At 48.5% G+C, this 23375-nt stretch overlaps 1 protein-coding gene across 1 annotated transcript in view; it reads left to right on the forward strand.

Annotated features, from left to right (window-relative positions):
- Positions 1 to 8178, forward strand: part of ATP10A (ATPase, class V, type 10A) — a 116238-nt gene extending 108060 nt beyond the window's left edge. Inside the window, exons 17-22 of the mRNA XM_004692950.2 lie at positions 921 to 1046; positions 5305 to 5505; positions 6358 to 6438; positions 6523 to 6627; positions 7031 to 7218; positions 7380 to 8178. Coding sequence (XP_004693007.1) covers positions 921 to 1046; positions 5305 to 5505; positions 6358 to 6438; positions 6523 to 6627; positions 7031 to 7218; positions 7380 to 7995 — 1317 coding nt within the window. The 3' untranslated portion in view covers positions 7996 to 8178. The remainder of the gene's footprint in view (positions 1 to 920; positions 1047 to 5304; positions 5506 to 6357; positions 6439 to 6522; positions 6628 to 7030; positions 7219 to 7379) is intronic.
- Positions 8179 to 23375: the final 15197 nt, after the last annotated feature.

Below are 23375 nucleotides of genomic sequence, written 5' to 3' on the forward strand. Positions count from 1 at the left end.
CCCTTAACGATTTTGGTTCAGAAAATAGACATGCTGAAATCTGACTTTTCTGTCATCTATAGTGATGTTATTTTGTTGCACAGAAAGGACACCAACAGGTATGTGATCCCTTTTCTAGGCGTCATTGAAATATAGGGAAATCAGTTCAGTTTTAAAAGCAGACTTAGGTTTGTTTTATGTGGACTAGTCTTCGGAAGATGTCTTTTAATGAAATTTTCTTTTTTTGCCACATAGAGAAATTCACTATGTGGTGGATTCAAGTTTTTCTGGGCAAAAAAAGAATCATTTTGATGACATTTGTCCAGCTCACTCGACTGTGTAGAGCAAGATGCTTAATGAAGCAAAGGCAGCCCCGCTGTGTCATCTCCCTGTCCAGCAGGAGACTTGCTGTCCTTACTCCCTGCGCTCAGCGTCGAGTGCCCTGCAGTGGGCATCCTGAGACTGGGTGTTGGTGGAGCCATGGGCTTACACTTGCTCAGCACCCACAGTTCCTGAGAGGAGAGTGATCCAAAGCATGCCCCCCAAGGGGACTGACCAACTGCTTCTGATGCATAGGAAAGGGGCCGCTTTGGTTGATGTTTGGGTTGAAATTTAACTCAGATGCAGAGGGTGGAGGAGAGCGGGAAAGTGCCATACAGACCCTTACTAAGGAAGAGGGGGTCTTCAAAAGTAGCATGGACATGGAAAAGCCAACTTTTTACATCAGTGATATCTATAGGACCCTTTGAGAGCCTATAGATACGCTTGAACTAGAGCGTTTGTTAACACTGATTTTTTTTTTAATTGAAGATGATACTAGCTCATGCCATATTTGAAATTGGACTTCTCTCCCATGTTTTGCCTGGTGTTTGAGAGCAGTAAGACCGACTTCAGGCAGAGGGGGGGGGACGTCAGTAACCGAAACTCCTCTCCCTTTCAAGGCAGTGATGGCCAGCGACTTCGCACTGCCGAGATTCCGATACCTCGAGCGTCTCCTAATCGTTCATGGACATTGGTGCTATTCCCGACTTGCCAACATGGTGCTGTACTTCTTCTACAAAAACACAGTAGGTATTGGATGCTGGCCCCCCTCTCTCTAGTTTTGAATTAAAAGGTCTGACCTGACGTAAGTAGAGCCAATGGCCCGAATGCAGCCAGAGAGCCACCGCACGGCTTCACGTGGACTCCGTCCTCCTGGACTTCTGTAAGTCCTCCACAGGCCTGACCTGGCTCCATGCTCTGCAGACATAGGGGTCTAATCCATGGGCACATGGCACATGAGAGCAACTGAGCCCCTGAGGAGAGAAGGTTATAGAAACAGGTAGAACAAAGAAGAATATCCACTTAGAGCTTCATAGTGAGAAGCAGAGTAAATATGTGGGTCCAGTAGTTGGCATAAGTGCACACAGCTAGTGAGCTAGTGTCACAGCTAGTGTCACATTCAGCTGGGTCTGACTCCAGCTCCCAGATCCTTAACTTCTGTGTTAATGTGCTGCTCAGTAGCAGAGACCAACAGGAGCCCTCTTCTCAGGGCTTTCTCTAGGGCAGGTGAAGAGACCAAATAACAAGGAGGAGTATATTGACACATCTCAAATCAGAAGGAGAGGACTTTTTCACACACCCAGGCAGGGAAATCTCCAAGTCAGGATGTTCACTCTGGCAATGCAGGGAGGGGTCTCCTGCACTGTCTCCTGGGAATACAGAGCCGTTGTGCCGCTCCTGGACAGTTCAGACTTTAGAGGGTCCTATGGTGAGGTCGTGCCCAGGTCTCTCCCTCTCCAGGGCCTCCCTCAGGATCTGCATCCATTCCTGCAGACTCAAACTCTTAATTGCTTCAGTAGTAAGACCTTGGCAGACAGGCGTCTTTCTCCATAGTCTTCCCGGATAGACTTCGTGGCCATTCAGAACCCTGCCCACTCGTAAGTAGGTATGGAAATTGTGCTGAGAAATTGCCAGGTGGTTATTTGTCATTTTTGCTTCTGACCACTTGTGGTTGAATACACATCAAAGACGCCACATGACTAAACTCTTGGGATAAGAGTCCCAGGGTAACCCATTAATCTATCATGCTGGATACTGTATCTCAATGTCAAGATCGCCCCGTATTCTTCTGAACACAAATAAAGTAAAACAAAAGGTGAATTTTCTTTTAAGTTTTTTTCTAATTTCATGACAAATGCACTTTGCATGTAAAAATAAACTATTACATTATTTTTTAAAATGCACTTTGCTAACTTAGAGCTATTATCAGCGCACCTCCTGTTCGTGTTCTCTATTGTTCTGGAGGCTTAATCCTACCTTCCTTTTCCCGTCCTCTCCCGCCCCCTTACTCTCATCCATTTCTTGAAATGTCTTCTAGCAAACGAATACAGATACTCAGGACCAACCAGGGCATGTCTAATTTGATCAGTTAGATCCTGGAAATTAATTCCAATTAGCTTCTGCCTGGGACTGTAGCCAAGGGAGGGTTCAGTGCTGCCCTGCCCTCACCCGCTCACTCTCGCCTCCTCCCACCTGGCCTTGAGTGCCCATCCCTGAGGCCTTACAGACCTAGAGGTTCCCCAAGGGGTGAACTGCTGTTTTTTTCTCTTCGTGTCTTTTCTTTCTCTTTCTTTTTCTTTTTTTTTTTTACATCATTCTTCATTTTGCGCACTTTTTCATCTCAGTTGTAATCCCGTTGGATTTCCCACCACCACTTCACCCATGCGCCGTCGCCATAGTCCCGTGCGCTCTTCCCGCCCCGGTTTATGTCCTATTCCCCTCTCCACCCCTGTAGAATGGCTCTGGTTTATAGTTGTTTGTTGATTTTCATTTTTACTTTATTACAATTGCCTTTTTTAAAAAAGATTTTATTTATTTTTTCATATAGAACTGGGGTACAGGCCAGAGATGCGGAGGGTTAGAGGATTCACCAGAGTGGGGAGCAGAACAGGCAGGTCGACGACGTACACTGCTGAGCAGCAGGCGGGTCAGGAAGGTCTGCCTCGCCATGTGGACTCCTCCAAGGCAGGCGGGAATCGAACTCATGAGGAAGTGGCTTAAGCTTCTGAGTGCAGTGCTTTAACCCGCTGCGCCACCAGGGAGGGCAAAAATTGCTTTTTTTTTTCCAAGTAATGGGGCTGGGCAAGGTGGAATCTCAGCCCATTTCTGGCTTGCACCAGCTGAGCAGTCCTAGGCAACTGATTTGCCTTGTATGGATTTGGTTTTCTTTATCTGAATGAAAAACATGGTAACTGATCCGGTCTTCTGTAATTCTTCGTTAAAATTGCTCAGCCCCCTTCCTACCATGATGAATCTGCCCTCTTGGAGGGGACAGAAAGGAAAAGGGGGTACCTGTTTTCTATTCCACATAGAACTCAGAGCCTCTGTTAACAAGCTCTTGATCTACTTGAGAAGTTCAAGGATAATCACTCTACTTCCCAAAGTGAGAAATTCATTAGTTTCAGGAATAAGTTGGCCTTCCTTTCCAATAAAGAGCAGAGCAGAAAAGTTACCATAGCAACAGTAGTTTGAGAAGAAGTCTTTTTGGTACTATGAGAAAAAAAAAATCTCAATTATCGAAGTACTTTTCTTCTACTTTCTCTTGACTCCACCTGCTTACCAGTGACTCATTAGGCTGGGCCTGTGGGGATGGTGAGAGAAAGTCAGCGTGGGAGTGAGACAGGGAAAAAAAGTCAATGAAAACTCCAAATTTGTCAGTTTTCAGTGTGGAGGGGGAAAAATCACATTCAATCATGGTTTCCAGCATGCCCTGGATGCTGTGTGTCCTTAGGGATTACATATACGTACCTGTCATTTCTTTAGATCTTCAGAACAAGCCATTTCAGGCCAAGACACTGAAACTCAGAGAAGTTTTAGTAACTGAGTCAGGTCAGAAAGGTGCACAATGGTAGCTCCAGAGCCCAGATCCTGGCCATTCTCCATGATACCAGAAAGGAATGTTCTTCCACCATGTTCCCTCTTGCAAATGTCCTTCCCCGCTGACCCCAGACCCACATCAGCTTCAGTAAGTCGGGTTTATTACTCAGACCATGACCATATGTAGTCATTTAATGTCTTGGGGATCAATTTCCTTTTCATTTAACTTGAAGCCACGAAGGAAATAACATTGTTCCTCACAGCCAGGAGCTGTAGGTGAGCATCTGAGCATCTAAGGATCTCTTGGGAGCACTGAGATGTGTTAGCTCATTTAATTCTCATGACAAGCTTGCGGCTAAGTGTCACAGGTATACCCATTTCATAGACAAGGAAGCTGAGGCCGAGAATTGCTAAATGACCTCTGCTAAGTCACACTGCTAATAAGTATCATAATGATTACAGCTGATCAGCCACCATGCCGTCCATTATAAATGCACTCAGGACTCCATATTCAGTGATCTAGGGATACTAGGCGGGGAGAGCAACATCATCTCCTCCTCTTACTGGACACTGGAGGGGGCTGTTCAACCTCCCATAGCCTCGCCTTTCTGTTCTGTTACATGAAGTAGCTGTAAGAACCAGTGATGATGTCTACAACTCGAGTGTCAGTCAAAGTAGTGATACCGGTCTTGCCATGCTTGTGATCCTTCCTGCCCAGTGGGAGTCAGTAATTGTCCACTGTTCCTCATCAAAAAGAGCACATAATTGAAGAGAGTTGTGGGACCCAGAACGTAGCAACAGGTCTGTCTGGTTTAGGGTCACAGAGGAGGGATACAAGGGAAGAAGTTCTGACAGGTGACAGACTCAGCTGTCCCAGACCTCCCTGTTAGACCTGTACTTTGCTTTTCACTAACAATATGTGGCTTTTCAGGCTCAAGATCTCACCCTTCCAAAGGCTGCTTTTGGGACCTGTTCCCACTTCTGGTCCTTAATATTCCAGGGGACAGAGCAGATGCAGGAAAAGAGAAAGCAAGACAGGTGGAAACAAGGTTCAAACTCCTTGAAAGAGTTTGCTGCCTATAAATTCAGTCTTGACAGAAAATGCTCAAATCCTTTAGATGACTTGGTTGAGAATCTGTCAATACAACTAACACATTTTTTAAAATATTTATTAATTTATGCATAGAAGGTCAGAGGTGTAGGTCAGAGGTGCAGTGGAGTGTGAGAGGATTCACCAGACAGAGTGGGGAGCAGACAGGCAGACTGACTGAAATACACTGCTGAGGGGAGCAGAGGGGAGACAGGAGAAGTCTGCTCACCGTGTGGGTCAGCATCCTGGCCAGGGATGGAACTTGTGCTGCAGTGACTGACGATGGCTTGATAGCTCTGTCTTTAACCCCTGTGTCACCAGGGAGGCCCACAACTAAAACATTTTTTTAATTGCCATTCTCCCTTTCCTGATTTCAGATGTTCGTGGGTCTCTTGTTTTGGTTCCAGTTCTTCTGTGGCTTCTCTGCATCCGCCATGATTGACCAGTGGTATCTGATCTTCTTTAACCTGTTCTTCTCATCGCTTCCCCAGCTTGTGACTGGGGTGCTGGACAAGGATGTACCAGCCAATGTGCTTTTGACCAAGCCTCACCTCTACAAGAGTGGCCAGAACATGCAGGTGAGTGTCCCTTTTAGCCCCCACCTCCTATCCTCTGATACCCCATCATCCACATTCACGTTCCAGAAAGTGCAAATCTTCACATCTCCTTTCAAGGGACACCCTGGGACAAATTGCTGAAATTCTAGAATCTGATCACTGAGAGAAAAAAATGAATTGTGTCTATGTGACTGTGTGTAGCACATTAAGTAGACTAAAGTCATTGCTTGTAGTGATGGCGTCACAGGTATATGCATACATCACACCCATCAACACATATGCCTTAAAAGCTTGCATTGTTTGGTATATCAATTCTACCTCAATAAAAGGGAGATAGAGTATTAGTACAGTGAAGTGAAAACTGTCTCTTCAGCAAGAGTCTCCAGGAAAGTCTGCCTGTAATCTAAGTCTGAGTTACAAGGGATCACTGCTATCCAAGGACAGCACTTTTCCAATCTCCCCAAAACGTGACTTACTTGGAATGGGAGTAAACAAGAAGACCAACCCATAGGAAAACCTTTGAAAAAACAAGGGAATACAAACAGATGTAAATATATGTTTGTATCAACCAACCACATAGATTGGCAAGCTAATTACTAGCTATTCCCAGCCAGTCATTCGAATAAACCGTCAGTGCTTCTCTTGTGCTACTTGAATGACCATGTGTGCGCCTTTCATGGCACAAAGGCTCTGGGTGAGTCCCCTAGCTACGGGCCTTGGTGTACTCTCTTCTCTTGACCCTCCCTGTTTCTCCCAAAGTCCTAAATGATCAAGTGCTCTCAGGTGTTGCCACACCCTGTAGCAGCCTGGAAAGCAGCCTGAGTGCTGAGCTCTGCACTCAGCATGACCCCCATGCGTATGTTTGTGACCTAGGAATATCGACCACTCACCTTCTGGTTGAACATGGCTGACGCTGCATTCCAGAGCCTGGTTTGCTTTTTCATCCCTTACCTGGTAAGTTGGCGCCTGGCACAGCCCCCCCTGTTGGCATGGCTCCCCCTAAGGCATCCTCAGACATCGGACCCTGCTGTCTTGCAGGCCTACTACGACTCGGACACCGACATGTTTACCTGGGGAACGCCCATCACTGCCATTGCACTCTTCACCATCCTGCTGCACCTTGGTATTGAAACCAAGACCTGGGTAAGAGTCTGGTGCGGTTGAGAAGGTGCCGATGCCATGGTACAGTCCATGAGCTCTAGAAGATCTAGAGGAGCCGGGGGTGGGGGGTGCTGCAAAGCTGGCTTCACTGTGATGAGGAGGACAGTGCTCATGGCCGTCCACCAGACGAGAGCCCTGGTGCGGGCAGCTGCCACAGCCCCTTTCCCCTCCTCCTCTGCTTCATGCCCCCCCCCCTCACTCTTTCATTCCCCTGACCCCCCTCTCCCAGCCAGGCTACATCACGGATGCTTCACCAGCTCCTGCCCCCAGCCACCTTGCACTGGTCCTCAGGACATCACATCTGTTCCCGGACCCCAGCGCGTTTTTGCTCTTGTTATTACTTTGACGTTGAAATAAGTGCCCTTTCTTGCTCTCTCCCCCTCAGACCTGGCTCAACTGGATAACCTGTGGCTTCAGTATCCTTTTATTTTTCACTGTGGCTTTGATTTACAACGCTTCTTGTGCAACGTGCTACCCACCGTCCAACCCTTACTGGACTGTGCAAACGTTAATGGGCGACCCCGTGTTTTACTTGACTTGTCTCATAGCACCTGTCGCCGCGCTGCTGCCCAGGTGGGTATCTGGGTATCAAGTGCCCTGAGGTATCTGGGACCAAGAGCCCGAAGTCCCAAGCGAACCCTGAGGGCGCTGTCATCACCACGCAAGCCTCAGAAAGCGTAGAGCCAAGTACTGCCCCCAGCCAGAGCTGACTGTTTTCTCTCTGCTCTTTCCAGGTTGTTTTTCAAAGCACTGCAGGGGAGCCTTTTCCCCACCCCACTGCAGCTGGGGCGCCAGTTGGCCAAGAAGTCCCTTGAAAAACTTAACACTGCCAAAGAGACCTTTGCTCAGGGACGCCTTCCGGGAGATCAAAGAACGGAGCCCCCAGAACACAGCAGTGAATCGAACTTGGGGTCCATCTCCCAGGACTGCAACTTGAAGGCATCATGGCACACACAGCCAGCCTGCTCCCCAGAGGCCAGTGGGGAGCCCAGCGCAGTGGACATGAGCGTGCCTTTGAGAGAGGACACCCCGCTGGAGGAACTGGGTGACCAGGCCCCGGGCTCCTCCACACCACAAAAGGTGATTCTAGAAGAGTGCCCTGGGAACCCCAAGATGAAGCCCACCAGTGCCAACAGGACAGCCCCCCTATCATCCATCTTCAACCTGCCCCACTTCAGCTCACTTAACTGGATTCCCTCCCTCTCCCTCGTCAGTGATCTGGGAAGTGTCTTACAGCTCTCCCAAAGTAGTTTACAGACAGACAAGCAGGATAGTGAGTTCCTGCCCAGCCCCCCTCTGCCAGACCAGGACATGCGTGGCTTCACGGGGCAGACCACGGACTACTTCTAGAAGCAACTTCCAGAGACAGCAGCTGGTGGTGGCAGTGGTGGAAACCTTGAAATAGCCTTTTTTTTTTTATAACATAGATGTTAATATTATTTATGTTTATTATTTGCACAGAAGAGTTCTAGTGAGATGTATTTTATGTTTCCAAGGTTAATACAGGAAACGAAAGGTACCAAAAAAGAAAGTTTATTTTTGAAAATTTCTAAGTAGAGTATATTGAAAAGAAAAATAAGAGCTTTAACATATATAAAAGTTTAAGGGGAAAAAAAATGACACCAGGAAAGTGTGTTTAAATTTATTTTTTCATCTCATTTTATAAGAAAATGCAGTATAATTGGTTTGCCTCAACAGGAATGACCTTTGCTCTCCCCTAGGGTGAATGTCTCTATGGACCAGTTGGCCTTGAGGGTGCACTGGCCCAGGTGGGGGGCGGGGGGGGGTCAGGGGAGGACTCTGTGACTCCCAGAGCAGGGAGAGTGAAACCACCTCCAGAAAGCCCCCCCCCAGAGGGCCAGTCCCACCTTCAGTCCTAGCAGCCATCTGCAGGGGTCACCTTGTCCATATTCCAGGCTCTGTGGGGGGACCGTGCCTGTCGAAACCAAAACAAGCAATAAACAATCTTCATTCACCTTGCAACGAGAGCGTGTCTGCTGCCACTTTGTGTGAAGTTACTCTCATGTGACGAAAGCAGGTCTTGAGAGCTTCGGGGTGAGTCCCTCGACACGGGTGAAGGAAAGCATGGTGGCTGCAGGCACACCTGTGATACTGGGCCCCTGCTCCCTCAGCAACCCCGGTGCCCCACAGGAGCCTAGAGTTTTTAAGGGAGTGTCTTAGGGTATTTGTGTCTTCTGTCCCCTCAAACAGGAAAAGCAGGAAATGCAATAGAAATCCAAGGCATTTCCTCCTCTGAGTCTTCTTTTTGCTCCTCATCGAGTCGGCGAGGAAAAGCAGAACTCAGTTTCCACAAGGGAAGACAGGGGTGAAGTTTCTGGGCAGTTGAACCCAGCAACTCAAGATTTAGAGTGGGGGGCTTTTCCCGGGGCGCAGTTCGTTCTCGAGGCTGGCTATGCTCTTGGTCCCCCGGACACTGCCCCTTGTGCTATCCCGAGGGGAGAGGTGCGCTCTTTGCAGCACCAGCTGACTGGTCTGCTCAGCTCCTGCAGTGCGAGCTGTACGACATCCTCGCAGCAGCTGCCGCCAGAGATGCGCGGATGTCCTGCGGGGATGTCCAGGATGAGAGGGAGGCCAGCCTGTGAGCCCTGGCTGCAGGAGTGGACCTTCAGGGCGGAGCAGGGCCCCATTTAAAGGGAGGGGACATGGGGGTTTAAGTAGCCAGCAGTGTCCAGGACAGCATCTCAATTCTGCCCGGCCATTTTGAGGCGGCTTTTTCTGTTCTTGGAACTGCAAGAAGGAGAATTTCCCTGAGAAGAGGACACCGCTGCGGTTTCTGGGACTAAGGGAACCGTCGTCAGCACAGACTCTGGGAAGAAGCCCCGACACAGGCTTACCTGAGTAACTGAAAGTTCAAAATGCCCCCACGCTCATAACCTCCCGTCTGAAGGGCACCTTTCCTCTAGAGATACGGCCTCTTGGGAAATGGTGGGACTCAGAAAGTAGCCTCCAGAATATGCAGGCCAGGTCACCTCAGAGGAAGACACAGCGTGATGCAACAGTACTTTTGTCTCTTCCTGGCTTCCATTTTGCACAGGAGTTCAGGCTCTTTGGTAAAAACCCCACTCCTGGCTCTTTCAGTGAACAGCAATTTCTCTGAAAAACATAGGGGAGTCGGGGTCCCCTATCAAGGACAACATTGAGCCTCTGTGCAGCCCAGCAGGGAGCCCAGTGAGCCCCCTCTTTCCCTCCTCCTCTGCTGATGCCCTGAGGCTCATGTCCATGGGCACTAACTCAGCACCTTCAGCAGAGAATGTGAGGGGCACGGAATTCTTCTCATCACTCTCATCCACTGAGAGTGGCCACCCTTGGGCACGTGGCCACCCACAGGGCACGTGCCCCCCAGACCCCGCCTTGCATTACACTTCCCAGAGCAAAAACCAAACAACAGCGCAGCTGGAGCCGTGAAATGCCAGGCAGTGGGCAGCCCACCCACTGCCTCTCCCTCCCGCCGCACCTGTGAATGCAGGTGACCCCAGACGGACGGCACCAATCACAGGGAGCAGCCAAGCTCCAGAAGGGACTGAAGAGCCCCACAGACACGGCACATCTCACATGAAGACACAGACAAACTGCCGCCCACCTCCCTTCTCTAAATACGAGGAAGAGCGATCTCAATATTTTAAGCCTTTACTATTTTTAAGACTTTTAAATGTAGCGACCTCAAAAGGGAGCCAGAGCTCACAAGGGAGGGTGAGCCAGCCCTTCTCTGGGCAGCAGTCGGAATGGGCAGAGGCGCCCTGAAGTTAAACTTGGTTGCGGAGTTGCCGCTGACACTGTCCTGCTGGGGGTCCTGCTTGCGCGTGGCCCTCCAGGTCCCTCCTCCGCTCTTGCGTCCATTTCCCACCGAGGAGCCCCTGTTAAAATGGGCCTCCAGGTCAGCCCCCTGCCGCTGCCCAGAGCCTCAGCGGGCAGGGCGGCCTCCGTCTGTGCCACCCTCCTGATTTCCCACCAGGTCCGGCTCGGCCCAAGGGTCCTTCTCAGGGCTGATGGCTGGGGGTGGTGGCCCACCCCAAGCCCACCAAAACCAGGTGGGGCTCTGGGTGTGAGCTTTGTATTCTGCTAACTGGGTCCTGCGGATTCTCCTCCTGTCCTCCCTCCCCCTGGTGTGACGCTTGGGGTCTGTGGTCCTACACCTGTGGCTGCGGCCTGACTCTTACACCTGTTATCCCCCTGCTTGAAGCGCCCAACCATGTTGCCGTCCCCCCAGGGCCCTATTTCTCTATGATTCCATGTGTATGAGGCACCTCCAGTGGTCATGTTCATAGAGACCGAAAATGGGTGGTGGCTGCCAGAAGCTTGGGGAAAGAGAGGGAGCAGTTATAATGTTGGGGGTGCAGCCTCAGCTCAGGACGATGATAATCTGTGGGTGTTGACTAGTTGTAGAGTAAATCAATTAACGAGGCTTTTTACACCAGTAGCCTCTGTGGCTTTCACCTGTGGCCTTGATCGTGTTAATGCCCAGGGCGCTGGGGCATGTGGCCGAGCGCCTGATTGTGGACTCCTGGAGTATGGGCGTGCACGCGTGTGCAGTGAGCACACCTGCGCCTATGGGCTGGGGGGGAAGCCGCAGCGGCAGTGAGCAGCGTGACCACGGAAGAGGCGAGGCCACGAGACGATGTGCAAGAGAACACGCCAGAGAAAAGGTAAGATCCTTGGCAGGCAGGGAGACTCGGATGCCCGCAGCCTCCCTCGCCCCCACTGCCGAGTGATGCCAGCCTCCCTGCATGCCAGCCTCCCGGCTGGTGTACCTGGTTCCCTGAGGGAGCATTAAAGCCTAAGAAAATCCTCTGACGGCTCCCGGATTCCCCTTTATCCGTCTGTCCATATCCCTACTGCCCTGCCCGTGCCTGCTGGCGATGCAACAGTGTAAAATGTTAAAATGGTTAAAAAAAAAAAAAAACTATGCTTGCAGTAAGGTTTTATTTCTGAAACTGTCAGGAGCATCACCTGGGAGCATACACGTTTTAAGTATTTGAAGCATGAGGTCAGGGGACAGGTCAGAAAACCTCAGGGGCCAGTCTTCCCGCTCAGCAGCTGGGCCTTTGCCTTGGACAGACTGGAAGTTAGCCGTTCAGACAGTAAACACCCAGCATACGTGCGTGTTCTCCATCCCGAGTTGCAGCTTTGCAGCAGGAAACGCGCTGGCCCTGAGCTCGCGGTGGGCGTCTTCTCCTGCCTCCAGGGTGTGGGAGAGCGGCCCAGGTGCCTCCAGGCCTGGGTCCACTCAGAGCTCAGTCCACCTTCCTCAGACGGCTCCCCTGGGGCACTCAGACTCTGCCAGGTGTCCCCCAAATGGCCGTCCCAGTCCCCAAAGCAGACAGACCCTGACTGCCAAACACACTTTTCCATTTGTAGCAGTGACCACATTGTTTTGTCTACTTTTGGCTTTGCTGTTGTTGTTGTTCATCTGTTTCTCTTCCCACGGAGAGGGGAAAGTCCCTCCTCAAAAGTCTCTTCCGAGTCAGAGAAGTTGAGAGGGCCTGAGGAGAAGGATGGAGGCAGGGAGAGAAAGAAATAGAGGAAAGGGGAGAGACTGTAGGAAGAGTGAGACCGTAGTTGAGGATCCATTTAAAATCCCCACGCAGCACTGGTCTTTGCTATTGGAGTGTCGGCACCAAGTCACAGCAGGAAGCACAGATACACTCCTCAGGGTTTGCCTTGCACTGGGAACACGGACACAGATTCCACCAGCTTCCTGATGTGGAAGACGCTGGCTTTCCCAAGCACACACAATCCGATCAAACGTCTACTCGCAGATGGAATGAGGACGCACACGGCATTCGACCCTGTGAAAAAAGAATGTGATTCTTGGCTATGTCTCAAAAGGCAGCCACATAGCTTTCCCTTCAAGGGGGTCACGTGATGCTCTCTAAGACGTGTGACCTTCCTGCTGGACACATACACACAGAGCTGGTCACCTCCTGGAGTGTAGGGGGGGTGCCTGGCAGCCCCCCCCCCCCCAGTCCAGGCTGCTGCGGAGGAAGCAGTGGCTGCAGAGGAAACCCAGGCTGTGACTTTCCCAGTGAGCAGGCTAGAACAAACCAAAGCCCTGATGGCGGGTTTCCCCTGTGCAGGGCCGAAAGCACTCCTCAGGCAGCTCTGCTTCGGATGAAAGAGCACGTCTCCCTGAGTGAGAGGCAGGGCTATTTTTAGTTCAGATTTCTCACTCAAACTGGTCATGAGGGCCCCTGTGTACAACCTCCCTGCCACAGATCCTGCTACAGAAATCAAATAGCCTGCCCCCCACCCTCACTCCTCCCTCTGCTGGGGATCCCCAAACGTGGCCAGGTGTGGGTTTTCAATGCAGGGACCTCAGCTGGGGTCTGCACAAAGAGATCTCTAAATGAGGGTGCAGCCCTAAAGACAATGGTCGCATGCTTTCCATGTTAACTATTCTAATCACCTTAATACAGTATATTCAGACATTGATTTCTAATCATGCACGCCTAAAGCTTCTATAACATTAGAATGCAATGTTACATCTGTTAGAAAATAAGAACATTTTTTAAAAAAGAAAGTTTTTCTATACCTCCTTAACTCATTAAGCCCAGCAGAGCATTAAGCATAATCCAGAAGTGTGACAAGAAGGGGTGGTCCTGGGGGCCCTGCTCCCTTGATTTTGGACTCACAGATTCCAGACCTGAACCAATTCCAGTTGTTTCAAGCCTACTCTCTAGAGGCACTTGACAAGGTTGCTGGTGCCCACCCTTCGTTCTGGGCTGAGTGGCAGACTTTGCTCCCACTGCCTTCGGTGTCTGTGGGACCACCAAGCCCCCCCCCCCGACCATGCCCTGGAACAAGCACAACCCCGGGATCTGATTGTCCAACTCCTCTGAACCTCTGGGAGGACTTGAGCTTGGAGTGCTGTCCCTTGCTGTCCCCTGCTGTCTCGTGCTGTCCTGTGCTGTCCCGTGGTCTTTGCCCCTCACTCAGCTGAGGAGTGTCTGCCTCTCCAGCTGATACCTAGATAATGGGTGGAGGAATGCAAACTTGACCGGAGCTCCCCCACCCTCCTCCTCGGATCCCCAGAGTCCTACAGGGGGGTCTCTTTCCTTCAAGACTCACTGGTCATGTGATGAGGGCTAATGGAATCTTTTGGACATGTCCATATCAACCTCGTGCCTTGCTAAAGAGATGAAGTTCATTGTCCTGGGGTCTCTCCCCTCAGGGACAGGCCACAGGCTGAACAACTTAAAAATAATTCTAAAGACTTAATATTCAAGATTTACAAAATATTGCCTCTTTTACACATGTATGAAAAGGGGGAGGGAGGTTAGGAATGGGCCTATTTTTACTAAGTTAAAGAAAAGCCATTTTCATAGAAAATGGCCTCTCCTGTTTTACTCCTGTCTCTCCCACTGCCTTGGGTTCTGTGAATTATATAATTTAGAATACGTCTTTGTATATACCCTAAATTGAAACACAAGAGTTTAGGGCCCCTCCTGGTGGCGTAACAGATTAAAGCACAGCACTACAAAGCTAGCCCCAAACACTTCAGCACAAGTTCGATCCCAAGCCAAAGAGGTGACCACATGCGTGGCAGACCTCTCGTGACCCACCCACTGCTCCCCTCAGCAGAGAACTTTGTCAGCCTTCCTGTTCACTCCCTTCTCTATCTCTGGTGAATCCTCTCACGGCCCCTGCACCTCTGGCCTGTAGCCCAGTTCTGTATGCATAAATAAATCTTTAAAAAAAAAAAAAAAAGAAATGGAAGCGTTTAAAGGCATGTCCTGAGCACTTGATGGTGATTCACCAGCTCTCCTTGAGGTTCACAAAAAAAAAAACAAAAAAACAAAAAAACAAAAAAAAAACAGTTAACTGTGGCAGAACACAATGTCCTGTGCATCGGTAGCTCAGTCATGAGCTACCACCATGTCATATCACCAACACTGTTGTTTCAAGGAGGTTCCCTTGGAGAACAGAAACAGCACCAAGGCTTGGACTGACACCTCTTCCCCTGAAGAAGCATCTCTTTACCTCTGGGTTGGCTTCACCAACACCACTCAGCCCTCCAGCCCCCGGAGCCGGGTGCTTCTCTCTCCACTGTGCCTCTTCCCTTGTGGCCTGTTCCCTAGATTCTGTATCATGACTGGAAACAGCACAGGTCCTGCACAGGGATGTCTTCCCAGCTTCAAAGCTCCTCCACACGAGAGGAGCTCCATGTCATTGAAGGAGCGAACCAATAAAAGAATGGAGCCACAGGACACTTCTCATATTATTGATGTGATTGTGATTGTTAGTGGTGTATAAAATATGCCCAGAGAGGAGAAACGGAGCCATTTGGTAGGTCTGACACACGTGGTGAGAAATTGCAACTTCATGAGCTGGGAAATTCAGAGCCATTGTCAGCTTCTTGAGATGGAGGGACTTCTTCATAGTGCTAATCAAGAAAGCATATTTTGGGTATCATTCTTGGCAGGGCAAATTGGAACAAGAAAGATAGCATGACAAGCTTCCTCTAGACTATCCATACTGTCTGCTGAAATCTGTGCCAGGCTTCCTTCCATATGGAAATGATGTCACAGAAGATGACTTTCTTTTCATGGGTCTTCCTAAAATTCACATCTGAAATGGCTTTCATGGTTCCTAATATATCCTTCCTCCCAAACTCTGGAAGATAAAAAGACCACCCACTTCAAGACCATGTCTGATGTTTCAACTTAAAAAACGAAAACCTGAGCTGGAGACCACTGAGGTCAGAAAGACCACAACGTTTGGCTAGCAATTGTCTTTCTTGACCTAATTTCCTCAAGAGTTTTTCAAATTCTTGATTAGTTTAAGAGTATAGGATCTGTCTTCCCAAAAATGTTCAAATAGACTTTTCCCAAGATGTCCAGAACAAGTTTTTTCTGTAATGTCACCTTGGCACGTAGAACTAAGGTCAATATCCAACAGCAGGGGCAAGAGGAAGTATTATTATTACCTGTAGTACTGTAATCTGCCTAAAGGATGCAGATTAACTAGATTTTGAGACATATACAGAAATAACCTTTGTATCAGATTACTTGTATTCAGGTGGTAAAAACATCTAGAAGCAAGCTTTTGCCATAAGAAGCCATCTTCTTCCTGTTGATGTGAAACCCCCCTTCTCTCTCCTTGATGCTCCAGGATCCTTAGTACAGATATAAACCCCTGTTTTGTCCTACTTACTTTAAAATTACAGCCATGTAGATTCACCACATGCATGTAATTTGGTTTAATTCAATCACCAAATTTAATTTGGCCTTCTTCTTTTACTAATCTATTGGGCTAATTTCTTTGCTCATCAGACCTAAGACTGAGAGGGGTTGTGGAATACCCTCCTGACCCCCAACAAGATAGTCCATTCATCTTAGACTAAATCAAAAGGGAACTTTGACAACAGGTAAGGGCAGGAACCAACTTTGAGCAAAACATCAGGTGGGTGGATAGAGGCTGGATCAGGTGGGTGGATAGTGGGTGGACTAGAGAACAAGGTAAAGATGTGGACAGTAATATGGCATCACCTCTATTTTACTTCAATTTCAAAATAACATGCATCCAAAGGAAGGAAGTTATTCTTCCTCAGCAGCATCACTGGGATACCTGGTGTCCCTTGTGCACAAAGGTATGTCCACAGCTGGGCCTGTTAGATGCAAGCTTGGGAGGCACAAAGCCTACACGTTGGCCCAGAGAGGCCGTGAAGCGCTAGTCATGAGAGGGCCCACGGAAGATGCACATATTTACATGTGAAATACATATGATGAATCTGAGTCAGGATTTAGTTTTGTAACAGATACAGGTTTCATGAACTCTACTTCCACCCCAGATACTGGAACTACAAATCCCATCAATACCAATGAGAAGCACACTGGGACATGAGGGCAGAGCTGAGCAGCCTGGGTGGGATAAAACCAGACATGTGGGCTCTGGGGGTCTCTTGGCCTGGTGGTTCATGGATAGTGGTTTGGCTCTTGATCAGCTTTCAGTGTGTTATCAGGGTTCCAAGTCAGCAGAACTGGTAGGACGCTTTAGTTAACTTGTATTTCTCTCTCTCCCTGGGTTGTTCCTTCTCCTTTCCCCTTGTAAACAAACCCATTATTGACCCTTTTTGTGTGTATCCATAGAACAATTGAATCTTTAGCGCACCGGTGAGGACTCACAGACAGGCACCCCAGTTCACACTGGGGTGCCCTGGAACAGTTTCAGTATGACAGTCACTTGATTTATAAATACCTGCGACCGCGAGGTATTTTCTAGGTGAGTTATTAAGACCTCTGTAGGTGCCTAATGCAAAAGTAGCTGAGGAAAAGTCCTGAAGATTCAGCTACTTTTGCATCTGACACCTACACAGGCTGCCAAAGGTACCCAGGCCCCACAAAGTCTCCAGAATGGAGGACCCTGTCTGCATGCCCATGTGAGGACAGAAGGGCTGGTGTCACCCCCAGGCTGGTATCTGCAGGACACTGGCGTCTTCCTGTGCTATTCGTACAGATAAATCTGAAGCAGAAAAAGCAAATGGAAAAAAATAAAAGCAACCCCAGAAAATACCAAGATTGGATTTGGAGAAATTGGAAACACGTACACTACTGGTGAGAATGTAAAATGGTACAGCCACTGTGGAGAACAGGAGCGCAGCTCCTTAAACAAAACAAGCACAGAAGGACCATGTGATCCAGCAATTCCACTTTGGGATATAAACCCCAAATAATTCAAAGAGGGGACTTGTACAGTTTTCTACCTTTGTGCATTGTAGCATTATTCACGATACCTAGAAGGTGAAAGCAGCCTTCCATGTATCCATGGATGAACGGATGGATAAACAAAACGTGACACGTAGAAATAATGGATGCCGAGGTTAAATGTATGTGTGGATTTGGTTAGGCTAAGGGATGTGAGGAGACCTGGTAAGGCATTGCTTGTGAGTGTGTCCATGAGGGTGTTTCTGGGGGAGCAGAACTTGAATCAGTAGAATTTGAATCACAGGTGATGAGATTGGGCACCAGTCAATAGAATAGAAAAGTTAAGGAAAGGCAAATTCACTTCTCTTCTTGAGCTGGGATTCCCATCTTCTGCCCTCCAGACAAAGGAATTCCTGGCCCTTGAGATGAGTTTGGAGTACAGCTTCTGGGTTCACGCTGTAAAGTTTTCTCCAGCTCTCCCCTTTCAGATGCTAGTTGTAGTTTATAAAGCAGGTTTATTAGGTAAAGGGGCAGAAGAATAAAAGACACTTGCATAGACACAAGCGGGCAGGAAGAGCTGCTTGGGTAGGGACAGGTTTGCTGAGAGAGGCCTGCATGGGCCAGGTGGGTGGCCTTGAGGAAGGGGCCTCTGCTGAAAGGTCAGTGAAGAGAAGCCCTGCAAGGTACAGGTGATGGGCAGGCAGGAGACTGCTGCCCTGCAGAGGGACAGAGCTGGTGGGAAGAAGCACCTGCACAGGAGCAGGTGGGCAGAAAGACCGCTGTCTCTCTGTGGGGCAGTGCTGGGTTTTTTCATCTTTCAGTAGGGAGGGGCTCGTCTTCCTGAGTGGATGGTTTGTCCCTTAGTCCCCATATCTTCATCTTCAAGTCTGTGCTGCTGACACTCCCTACAGTCATCTTGATAGATCTAACAGCTGGATTAATGGCTATGTTCATTCTTGCAAACCCCACCCCCTTATAGGAAACATGTTCCTGACCCTGTAGCGTCCTTTCCAATTTTTATTCTTATCCTCCATCACCTACATTGCCCTTTCCCACAATTCTCTAGGCCTTCAGACCCAGATGATATTATATGATCAGTTTTCTTGGTTCTTTAGCTTGCAGAAGGCCACCTCCGTAACTGCATGCGCCAACTCCCTTATAAGTCTCTTTTTATGGATAGCTATATGTATCCCATTGGTTCTATTTTTTTTGAAGAACATATAAAAATAAATGGAATATTTTTCAGCTTTGCAAAGGAGAGAAATGATGATACATGTCACAATAGGAACGAAACTTGAAGACATTGTGCTAAGTGAAATTAACCAGTCACAATGGGATAAGCAGTGTATGATTCTACTTATATGAGACACTTGGACTAGTCAAAATAAAAGAGACAGCAAGTAGAGTCATGGTTGCCAGGGTTCCTCCTCTAGGGAGGAGGAATGGAAGAGTTGTGAAAAGGGTAGAGTGTCTATTTAGGGTGAAGAAAACAGTTCACCCATCTGGAGTGAACTGGATGGTGTGGGGTAAAAGAAAATATATGTATGTCCCTGCCTTCAGTTCCTGGCAATGGTGTGCCTAAAACCCTAATAATTCCCTAAGAGTCTCTCTTCTAATAATTGGCCTTTGATTACATCTCTGACAGAGGGAATCCTGAAACCCTTGTCAATTGCTAAGTGACAAAAGAACAAGGACCAGCTCTTGGTCCAATGAGGGACTCTGGGTGGACCCCTGGATGGCTTCTACCTGGGGGCCGTTTCCTGGAAAGATCAAGCCTTGATTAGAAGTCTGCAGTTTTAACCCCAACTTCTCCAGAGAAAAGAGAAGCACTGAAATAGAGGTAGTGATTGATCTTGCCTACTTCAGATAGCCTCTATGAAGGCCCCAATAGCTTAGCTGGTTCAGTTGGTCTCCAGGTTAGTAAATACATCCAGTGCCCACTCCACACAGACAGAAACTTCTGCGCTCTGAACCCCTTCCTCTGGCTCTGCATGTTTCCTTTATCATAACCTATAACAAACTCATGAATGCTAGCGAAGGTTTTCCCGAGTGCTGGAGTTTTTCTAGCAAATTAAATGAACCCAAGGAAGAGACCCTGGAAGCTTCTGCTGCATAGTTTGCTGTTCAGTGCAGATGATAACCTAGAGTTGTGATTGGCATCTGAAGATTGGGGGTGTGGTGGGGGGACATGGGTGTGGGGGAAGCAGGTAAAAGCTCTAAAAGTTGCTACCAGGTCATAACCAATGTTTGTGGTTCTGAGTCTGGCTGAGTCATGACCAGGCATAGAAACACCTTTGGTGCCAAATAAGACACACACACACAATTCTTTCTAAACAACAGGTGAAAGGCAGAAGGAGTGGGAGGTCTCTAGTTACCATCAATGGTGCTAAGTGGAGTTACAGGTACAGCAGCTGGCAGGTGTAGCAGAGGCCAGTGGCTGCTGAGATCAGAGGCCTTGGACATTGGGGAGGTGGAGCAAGGCTTTAGGACCATCACTTGCCAAGGGTGTTGTCCTAAAAACGGAGAACAGGTACCATGCCTGGGTTGGTGTGTCTGCAGCTAGGGTCAGCATGAGTTGTTAAATTGTGGGTCGCCAGCCTGGGGTAGCACGGCATTGACTGTCTGGGAGAAGCCTTACACCTCTGCTGTGGGAAGTGTGTGAGGCAGGCAGCAGCTGGGTGAGGGAAAGAAGGCCCCTGAGGAAAGACCGGCTTCTCCTGACCAAACACCACATGAGAAGTAACACCACTGGAGTCCATATTCAGATGATCAATTTTAAGTTATGTGTATTTTACCACAGTAAGTAAATCTATAAATGGGGGGAAATAATCTCCAGATCATCAAATGATGAAACATGAGCTCTCAGGAAAGATCAGGAAACATTTTGGGAATTACCATCAGGGTAATTGCAGGACTCACTGCTACACCTTCTCTCTCCCTTCTACATCCTCTTCCCAGGGTGTCAATCATCTGGGAAGGGTCCACTCAAAATGGACTCTGCTCTTGCATTTAAAAGCCAGAGGAAGGAAAGCTTTGGGTTTAAAAAAGGGTGTCCCAGGCCCTCCCTGGTGGTACAGCGAGTTAAAGCACAGCACTGAGAAGCTAAAGCCGCTTCCGCATGAGTTCAATCCCTGCCTGCCCCAGAGGTGACCCACACGGCGAGGCAGACCTCTCCTGACCCGCCCGCTGCTCCCCTCAGCAGTGTACTTCGTTGATCTGCCTGTTCTGCTCCCCACTCTGTCTCTGGTGAATCCTCTCACCCCCCGCATCCCTGGCCTGTACCCCAGTTCTAAATGAATAAATAAATCTAAAAAAAAAAAAAAAAAAAAAAAAAGACCGTCCCAGAGACTCCCTCTCCGCCTGAGGTTGACATTTTGTTCCAGCGGCCAATAGAAGCACTTCTCGGCTGTCTACTGACTGACTCTGGGAGGCCTGGCCTGTTGACCGCTGACTGCAGCACAGCCGGCTTTCCCAAGCCCTGGGGCACCTCGCCTCTGTCATTAATGCTATTTCTGTTTAAATCATTGTGTTTTTGTTTGTTTACATTCTATTTACAGCACCGAATTCCCTAAATTCCCGGGCTAATAACAGTCCCTGTCTGTTATGACTTTTAATATGTTCTTGCAACTACTGATCGTGCGTGCTTCCCTGTACCTCACTCTCCAGTGCTGTGTTCCTGATTCATCTCATCCTGTGACAGGACAATAAAGCGCTTCTCTGTGCTATTTTCCACACAAACACACCCAAGTTGTTATCAGATCAGCGTGGGGCGGGGAGGGCCAGGGCAGCCCCACAGTTGAGAGAAAGTTAATTAATATTCTAAATGTGCAAGAATTTTTTCAGTGGGTCCTTCAGGTTTGAGAAGCTTGACATTTGCCTGAGGTGAAATTTTACAGAAATCAGCAAATGCCATGAGTCAGCGTTTGTTTTGTTTCATTTTCCAGACAGCCTGTTTCCTCACAGACCTGCTGTTTCCTTGCCCTGCCCCACTCCACAGAGACCCCTCTTCCAGGGCATCCATTCTGCTGCCTTTCTGGCTGCCCCCATGGTCTCCAGGGGTCCCCATCTTCATTTCCTGGGTAGGTATCTCTCATTTTCTTCCATTTTGAGTGGACCCTTCCCTGCTGAATGATTCTTCCCATGTTTTAGACTTACTTATCAGTGATGAATAGTTTTCCTGAACATGCAATTCAGGGTTGAAAAGTTTCCCTTGGAATTTTGAAGGCCCTGGCCCATATCTTCCAGCTGTCAATGCTGTGTTTGAAAGTTGGGGCCATCCTCCTGGCCCTCTTTCCAGGTCCCTCCACTTTCTCATCTTAGCTGAACAATTTTAAATAGCATCGGAAGCCATGTGTGTGATTAATTCCGTTTTACTGGGTCTCTCCCTTATATACAAGAGGTAGATGTGTTATTATTAGACTTCTTTTTCACTTTCCCTCTTATGAATCTATGTGGTGATTACTTGCAAGCCTAGAAGAACCTAGAAAGGGATTAGCTAATTTCTTTCCCCCCAGCCCGACACTTGTCAAGGACCTAATGTGACCCCACAGTCTGCTGTCCCCTTGACCCCATGCTGGCTGTAAATACATCACCCGCCCTCTTCTGGGCCTCAGAACTCACACGCAGCTTCTTGTCTCCAGTCCAATGAGCCCATCCTGTCTATTGAACTGCCTGCAATGTTGACATCCAGAGAGCAAATGTACCGTTTTCTGCGTTTCCCCAAAAGAGTTACCATTTTTATCAGGGCCTCTCTATTGTCCCAGTTTAGAATTTTTGTAAAAGGAATTATGTACTTAATGTGGAACCTTAGAAAGTTTTATCCATTCTTGAGCCATTGAGCTAGAAAGAAGAAAAAAAAAATCAAGAAAGAAAATGTGTTTTGCATTGCAACTCCCAGACACTGCTACCTTGTCACTATTATGAACCAAAAAAGCTCAAGAGGATTTTACAAGTTAAAATAAGCTCACTGCAGCCCTTATAATCTATTTATAAGGTCTTCCCACCTGCCTGATTGTCTCTTCTTATTATTATAAAGCCATCTTTGGTTTCGGTTTGTATAATACCAAGAACTGCTCACCTGCAGTTATTTCGTTTTCAATATTGCCCTAGGGGTATAAGGGGGCTTTTATGAAATGAGGGAATTCAGCCTCTGCAAGGTGTGCAAGATTTAGAGGAGAAAAAGGAAGGATGATGTCAGAGTGGCTTTCCTTTGTGCAGAGTTGGGAGGGAAAATGAGGAGCCCCCTCCTCCAGGCCTCCCCCACCTCCCACCCACCCCCTAGGGCAGGATAGTCCCCATGCCTTCCCAGCCCCCAGCCTGCTTCTTCTTTCTTTTCCCTTTTACAACATGATCGGTCTGAGAGGGGGGTGTGGAGGAGGAGGGAGTTGCTCATATTTGAGCAAAAGTGACCCAAAGTGCAGCGGAGACTATGTCCCTGGTACCACCCAGGCCGGGGGAGCAGCCCTCCCCACCCTCAGCTCACTGGCTAAACACCCAAGAGTAACACTGAAGGGTCCCCCCGAAGTCACGCCCAATGCAAGTTTCTTTACATTGATTGCAGCTTTGGGGGTGACCAAAACCAAGCTGAGTAGGTTCAGCCACCCGGGGGCCATCTGCATTCAGCTGCCAGCCTGCGTGGCCCATGTCGCCTTCACCCTTCACCGCTGGTCTTATCCTTCCTGCGCCTTCCTCTACCCTCCCATCCTGCCCTCCTCAGGGGCCTAGTTTTCTTCTGAGATTTCACAGGAAGAGGAAAACTTTGATATTTTGCAGATCCTTCTTTTTACCTCTTCTCAATCATAGTATTTCATACCCTCACAAAACCAGCTGTGAAGTAAGAAGCAAGCACGGGGTCTTTCATTTCACAGACCAGGGACCCTCACCCTTTATTAAAAAGCAAAATTCATAATTTGGAAATGTAAGTGTCTTTCTTGAATGACTCATGAGCCAGGCAGCACTCATCTAGATACTGCAAGGGCTCACAGAATGGAGGGGATGTGCGTAGAAAGAGCAGAAACAATGCTGCTAGTCACAGAAATGACCTCCTTGGCGCTCATTAGGAAATGCTGG

Source organism: Condylura cristata, unplaced genomic scaffold, assembly GCF_000260355.1.
Source record: "Condylura cristata isolate star-nosed mole 26May11 unplaced genomic scaffold, ConCri1.0 scaffold00035, whole genome shotgun sequence".
NCBI classification, from domain to species: domain Eukaryota; kingdom Metazoa; phylum Chordata; class Mammalia; order Eulipotyphla; family Talpidae; genus Condylura; species Condylura cristata.